The sequence below is a fragment of the Doryrhamphus excisus genome, linkage group LG16 (genome assembly GCF_037039965.1).
Source record: "Doryrhamphus excisus strain RoL-2023G ecotype Guam linkage group LG16, RoL_Dexc_Guam_v1.1, whole genome shotgun sequence".
Lineage (NCBI taxonomy): Eukaryota > Metazoa > Chordata > Actinopteri > Syngnathiformes > Syngnathidae > Doryrhamphus > Doryrhamphus excisus.
In genome coordinates this window covers 4858140-4865214 of record NC_136372.1, presented here as the reverse complement: position 1 = coordinate 4865214, position 7075 = coordinate 4858140, and the positions used below count along the sequence as shown (strand labels likewise).

General features: G+C 40.9%; 1 protein-coding gene across 2 annotated transcripts; it reads left to right on the top strand.

Annotated features, from left to right (window-relative positions):
• On the top strand, nt 1–6135 carry prkcsh (PRKCSH beta subunit of glucosidase II). Of its 2 annotated transcripts, none has more exons than XM_058049115.2 (18): nt 1–124; nt 385–496; nt 562–678; nt 739–834; nt 905–962; nt 1471–1588; nt 1712–1841; nt 1926–2010; nt 2091–2169; nt 2348–2431; nt 2504–2665; nt 2733–2820; nt 3698–3767; nt 3850–3939; nt 4010–4084; nt 4150–4249; nt 4337–4496; nt 5275–6135. In XM_058049115.2, the coding sequence occupies exons 2-17, from the start codon at nt 400–402 to the stop codon at nt 4481–4483; spliced, it is 1596 nt and encodes a 531-aa protein (XP_057905098.2). In that variant the 5' UTR covers nt 1–124; nt 385–399; the 3' UTR covers nt 4484–4496; nt 5275–6135. The 2 variants fall into 2 exon arrangements, with proteins under 2 accessions (XP_057905098.2, XP_057905097.2); XM_058049114.2 differs by having other exon boundaries at nt 2501–2665.
• Nucleotides 6136–7075: the final 940 nt, after the last annotated feature.

Below are 7075 nucleotides of genomic sequence, written 5' to 3'. Positions count from 1 at the left end.
TACATGAAGGAGGGAGGTAGTCATACGCATGCGCACTGCGTCACTCCGGAACTGCAGGGCAAGGGCTGGCTCTTATTAGCCATTAGCTTGCCTTGTTCAAGAAGCATCAGAAACTACGTCAGAGGTACAGTAGCAGTAGCAAATATTTTTCGTAAGCTATAATGCACCTTGAGTTTGTCTTACAAATTATGACAAATTCGTTACTTGTCAAATGTTGATAGCTCTAGTTTTTTTCTTCTTATTAGCCCTGAGCTCCGCTAGCTTGTTTAAGCTAGCTAATTCATTGCGTGACGCTGCTTTTCTCACTAACTCATTCACTCACGAGCCCCTGTCGTTGTTTAATTCATGGCGGTTTTAATTTTCACTGCTTCTGACTGCTAACAGAGTAATATCAACATCATGACGATGGCCTGTCGGTGCCTACTCCCTTTGCTGCTGAGTGTGATAACTGTCTCAGCCGTAGAAGTGCAGCGACCCCGGGGTGTCCCTCTATCAAGTAAGAACTTCAGTATAAAACATCTATACAGCAGTGTTATAATTGTAACCATTGTTACAAAACAGAAAAGCATTTCTACGAGGAGGGCAAACCTTTCACTTGCCTGGATGGCTCCCGCAGCATTCCCTTTGACAGTGTGAATGATGACTACTGTGACTGCCAGGATGGGTCTGATGAGCCAGGTTTGTCCATCACTAAAATGCACATCAAAAATAAAGCATGACACAATTACTATTTTGCAGGAACTCCGGCTTGCCCCAATGGCAGCTTCCATTGCACCAATGCAGGTTTTCGCCCGGTCTTCATCCCATCATCCCGCATCAATGATGGCATATGCGGTAAGATGTTAAAATGGTGTAAAAGATGTATGCAGTAGGACTATATTCAACATGAATGTGTCTCTCACAGATTGCTGTGACGCTACAGATGAGTACAACAGTGGCGCTACCTGCCAAAACACCTGCAGGTGAGTGGCCAGTACATTAGGTACAAAGGTATTAATAATGATGTATAGCCAATTAGAGATGAAAGTGTGCAGACCATTTAAAAGTATATTGTAATGTTATTTTTAATATTATATTAAATATTATTCTTATTTATATATTAAATAATTATATATTAATATTAATAATATTTCTGCTTTCTTCTAATAAATGTTTTTCTTCATGATGTTATGACTTTATATTTTTCCTTTGGTATTTTTACTTGGTAATGTAACTGTTTTCACCCAGTTTAAATGTTAAAAAATTGCAACTTTTGTTTTTTGTTTCATTATGACTATGAATTTACTATATTTAATATTCTGTCTTTATTCAGGCAAAAGTTCTCCCATTTTTTTTGGTTTAATTGTATTTTTAGAATAAATAAAAATAAAACCCCAGGCCACACTCCTGCATTGAAGCTTTTTTTTTTTTTAAATACCAAATAAAACATTTTCAGAGATGCCGCAATTGAAATGTGCTCTTGACATGTAGGGAATTGGGACGCAAAGAGAGAGAGAACCTTCAGAAACTGGCTGAGATCACCAAGGAGGGCTTTGTACTTAAACAACAACTCATCCAGGAGGCCAAGAGGGGTCTGGAGGAAAAGAAGGTGCAGATCTCATCAGATCAGCATCTGGTGTTGTACTTTCCTTCATCCAAAACACTTGGCTGTCATTTAGTGAGCACACCAAAAGGTTTAAAGTGTTTAAAGTGTGCATATTTATCCCAATAGTCTCAAATATCAGGGCTTGAGACCAGTAAGGCACAACTGGAGGTGAAAGTAGAGGCTCTCAGAACTGTGAAGGAAACGGCAGAGGAGCCGGAGAAGGCGGCTAAAGAGCACCATCTAAAGGCTTGGGAGGGTAAGCTGAACTTTGCATTCGTATTTTGGACGCCGATTTTCGGTATCACTCGTTAATAAGTGTATGTGATTGATCTTGATGCAGATCAAAAAGCTGCAGTGCGCATGGAGAAGGACAAAGCTCGAATGGCGGAGGTGTTTCTTGAACTGGATGATGATGGCGATGGATTGTGAGTATCAGCAAGCCAGATCACTGTGACTCTTACTGGATGACTCCATTTTGTTTCATGTTTAAATGTCTATTTTGCAGTGTTTCCCTGTCTGAGCTTCAGTCCCATAATGAGCTTGACTCCAATTCCGATGGCTCTTTCACCGAAACGGAGGCACAGGTAAAAAGCACTTCCTTTTGCAGTACATATTGTCTCAAACTGACTAGATTCAACAGAACCCAAATCATTTGTTGCATGATGTGTGTAAAGAGCAACACATTTCACATTTCTTTGTTTTGAGAGCCCCCTAGTGGTGGTAACAGTGGTACTGATGGTTACTGTTGTTTGCACTGTGCAGGCCATGTTGGGAGGTGTGGACAAGGTGGACCCAACAGCATTTGAGGCAATATGGAAAGACATTAAAAACAAATACGTATCTCAGGTATGTTGCCGCCACCTTTTGGCGTCCTATTCTCTTTATTAAAAGCTTAAATCGCCTAATTGTTTGCAGCAGGCCCAAGAACCGTTGGAGACGGTCTCTGACAATGACTCTGAACACTACTCTGAGGGTGAAATCCCAGAGGAAGAGGAGGATGATAATGACGATCAGGAGGAGGAGGAGGAGGAGGAGGAGGAAGAAAATGATGATGACGATCAAGACGAAGCAGACTACCATGTATGCTTTTGTGCTATACAAGAAAAGTTGATTATAGTGAGTCCCTGTATGTGTGCTTATCATGCAGAGACCTCCTGTTGAGCAAGAAAAGAAGGATGACGAGGACGAGGGGATGATGCCACCCTACGATACAGAAACGCAGAACCTCATTGATGGTAGGTTTTTGTAACTCAATGGGCACATCTGGAATGAATATTCAATCACATCCGAAAACTGCACAGATGTGGATGCACATGTTTATATCTTGTGAATGGCATGAAGTGGCTTATTGGAGAGCTGTCTGTATACAGGAGATAAATTGATACTAGGGTTGTCTCACAATATCGGATACCGATAATCGGCCCAATATCGGCCTATACTGATATTGGCCTGATGTCGGCCTACAGTGATGAAAATAGGCCCGATATAGGCCCACAGCGCTGGATAGCGGCCCGATATAGGCCCACAGCGCTGGATAGCGGCCCGGTATCGGCCCACAGCGCTGGATAGCGGCCCGGTATCGGCCCACAGCGCTGGATAGCGGCCCGGTATCGGCCCACAGCGCTGGATAGCGGCCCGGTATCGGCCCACAGCGCTGGATAGCGGCCCGGTATCGGCCCACAGCGCTGGATAGCGGCCCGGTATCGGCCCACAGCGCTGGATATTGGTCTACAACGCTGGATATCAGGATTTTCTTTTTATGTCAACCGATGTAGAGTACGTCACATTAACATTGCATTTGCGGAGATTGCAGCAAAATCATAATGACTTCACCAGCTCCATTGAAATCACTGGCGCATTATTATTGTAATATCATAGTATTGTTTAATAATATTTTTGTTCGTTCATTTAGCCATTTTAGCCATTGAGTTTGACGTGCAATGTAGCGAGGGATGACCGTACGAGTGTCAATCAAAACAGCACGATTACCTTTTTTAAAGGCAGAATTTGTGGCTGCATCGTCTCTATTGGATGTTATTATGTGTTGTGGACAAATGAAATGACCTATGTATAAAAGCCCAGGAATTGAATCCCGTATGCTTTGTTTCCCAGCTGCTCAGAAAGCGAGGGTGGAGTTTGATGAGGCTGAGCGAGCTCTCCGGGAACTGGATAATCAGTTGAAGTAAGTACCTGGAATACAGAGGAGCGCCTTTGCCAGTAATGCAAATCCATTTTAAAACTCCCTGCCAACGACGTCTCTGTAGGAACCTACAGAAGGAAACTTCATCTGACTTTGGACCCAATACCGAGTTTGCTTACCTCTACAACCAGTGCTATGAGTTAACAACCAGCGAGTACGTGGCAGTGTTTTGCTTTTATTTAGTGAAACGTGTACTTCTAATGTGTATTTTCCGCCTGTCTCAGATACATCTACAGGCTCTGCCCATTCGATCGAGTATCTCAGAAACCCAAGTATGGTGGATCAGAGACCAGCCTCGGGTAATGCAACAATCCCTCTGAACGCTTCATTCGTTTCTTTGCATTTAAAAGTGCTGTCTGTGTAGGACATGGGGTCAGTGGGAAGGTCCCGAGGATAACATCTACAGCGTAATGAAGTACGAGCACGGCATGGGATGCTGGCAAGGCCCCAACAGATCCACCACGGTCCGTCTCCTACTTCTACATATATTTGAGTACAAAAACATAAATAAAATGGCGCCTAAAAGCAAATATGCAACATTTATCTTCCAGGTTAAGTTAAAATGCGGGAAGGAGACGGTCATAACATCCACGTCGGAGCCCAGTCGCTGCGAGTACTTGATGGAGTTCATCACCCCCGCCCTCTGCCAGGACCCAAAGACCTTTGATTCTATGCTGCATGAGCATACGGAACTTTAGAGCCACCTAATTTGTGAGTAATTCAACTTTGCAAGCCCAACCAGCCATTTGAGACACAGTAATGGCTGCACACTTTTCATATCTCACTTCAAATTGCTTGTATCAGCGGAAATATAAAACGTGACGCATGCTGAATTCGTGTATATAAGAATGCCACGGCGGTCGAAGCGTGATAATGTGACGGTATAGCGTGTCTGCATCGTGATTGCGAGGAGCACACCATTTTGGAGTACAGGCTGTCTTTGTGAAGGATAGCAGGACGGCTACAGCGGCAAGGTAATGGCATCTTCCTAAGAGTTCATTACGTTAATAGAGGGACGAGAATTAATGAAATGTGAGAGTTTAACGACGTGGCGTCGGACAGAAACGTTACTCATTTTTTTGCGCCACTGCTGTAGTGCCGCAATGCGTCATTTGAAGTCTTTTTTTTTAACTTTTAAAAGTTATATCAGTGGGAAATCAATAGTACTGGATGTGTTATTTTGTTTGTGACAACTTTCTGTATTATCGCATCATAGCATATGCTCAGTTTAATGGAGTTTCTCACAGGAGTTAGCGCACAAACACTATATTGTCTTAGAAATAAAAGGCAACGTTTCTGTGTTCCGCAAAGTTGTTCCATTTCCGATAATAGCGCTGTTAACCCTCCAACATTAACCCTTAACAAAGCAGCTTCATTGTTGGAAAATGCTTAGTCCTTTGGAAATCAAATCCTTCTGGGATTCTCCTCATCCAGCAACGAGGATGTCACTTCGCCGCCATCGTGAACAATGTTTGTGTTCATCTTGCAGGTTGTTCACCAGGGACCAAATCGCCGTGGCAACAGGAAGCTGTGAGCCAGAGGGCACCAGCATAAATCGTCATTTCCAATGAGTTAGTCATTTCATTTATAAAACCCCAATCACTTGTAATGTCATGTTATTCTACCTGAAATAAACATGTCCTTTCTCTTGAACACGTCTTGTGTGTGGTTGATAGAAAGGCTTAACTTGTGTAATTGAATCATTTAGAATTCAGAGTAATACAGTCATGGAAATAAAATTTTGATCACGTTTGTTTCTTTTAATACCCCTTACAACTAAAGTATGACAAAAATGGCTCATAAGAGTTTATTTTGGTTAGTACTATTAGTTGTACCAGGTATTGAAATGAACAATAATCAAATTTTTCTCTGACTGTATGTTAAAAAAACCCTTTTTGTAGCAGCCTTAAGTCTGATATATTTTCATTATGTTATTCTTGCTGTAACTATAAAAACTAGCCTCTTGTTAAGACCATAATTGTGCCATAAAAGACAATGCTGTATATCTGCTCACAGTCCACAAAATGGGGCCACTCATATTTGTAACTTTTATTTTTTTCTGGCATGTAAAGTACAAATAATCAAACAATTCCATGAAAAAGTCTTCAAGCGTCTTCAGCTGAAATCCCAGTAGTAAATATCCTAGACTAAACTGAAAGGTTTTATTTGTATTTTTTTTTTTTCTTCTTTGATCTCTTTGAGTGTTTCTCATTGCTCGTTTGGTCATGTCTGGAAGTGTGAGTGTTTTTTTTTTTTTTTGTATTCCCACTACTTTTGATCGATTTTGATTTGTTCTACCATTCCAGGAAAAATGTAAGAAAAACATCGCTAAGTATACTGCGTCCCCTCTTCTAAATAAATAGACACAAAATACAGTTGGTTGAGAAACAGAAGGACCGCTCGCCTCCCCCCCTTTTTTCAAACAAGAACACCTTCCCGCTTGCTTATCATTATTAAACCCAACTCTTGACTCCGTTCCCTGTTTTTTCTTTTAAAGAAGACCCATTAAGCATGAGCAGGAAAGCATCTTGTACGGGACAACCCCCCTTCCCCTTTTCCTGGATGGATGCCCAAAGTGTAAGGAAGCAAGGGGGGTGCTGTCCAATGTCTCAGGGGCTCGCCGAGCGGTTGAAAAAACAAGACTGTGATTAGATTAAATAATTAAAAGATTTTCATTGAACAAGACAAACAGAACACAGGCAGTAAAGGCATAACATCTAGCACACAGCATGTATGTGTATACACTTCAGTTAGTTAAATATAGCAGTGCATTCTTTGACTATGGAGAACGTTTTCCAAATCGTACTTCTAAAGCTGTTTTTCTATTTGCAACCCCCCCCTTTTCCCTTTTTTTTTTCTTCAAGAAACGAAATGGTGTAACCACAATTTTGGCAAAAAACTTAAAAAATCTTTTTAACCTTGCAAATATAACGAAATAAACCATAAATATACACAAAACATACTTTATACGAGGCAATAATAATAATAATAATCATAATAAATAGTTTTTTTTAAGTTAACAATAAGTTAAAACTACAAGCTTAAAGTCGCCCAAATAATACAAGTTTGTTGGCGCTATTTTGAATTTTTTCTGTTTAAATTATTTTTATGTTGCAACAAAAGCTACCACAGACTTTTACAAACACAATCGAAACACAGTTTGATTGAAAGAAAAGAATCTAACTAAGTCTAAAATCTGCATACACTGTAAAAAACTGCAACTAATTTGATAATGGAAGGAAAGTAACAAAGCGTACCCAATCAAATGCAACCAAACATAATCTTGACCC

Excerpts from the sequence above, each read along its gene's own strand:
- prkcsh (XM_058049114.2), top strand. The coding sequence starts at position 400 with ATGACGATGGCCTGTCGGTGCCTACTCCCTTTGCTGCTGAGTGTGATA. Across the intron at positions 679-738 it reads GGATGGGTCTGATGAGCCAG|GAACTCCGGCTTGCCCCAAT; the intron begins GTTTGTCCATCA and ends ACTATTTTGCAG. Across the intron at positions 4,085-4,149 it reads GGATCAGAGACCAGCCTCGG|GACATGGGGTCAGTGGGAAG; the intron begins GTAATGCAACAA and ends CTGTCTGTGTAG.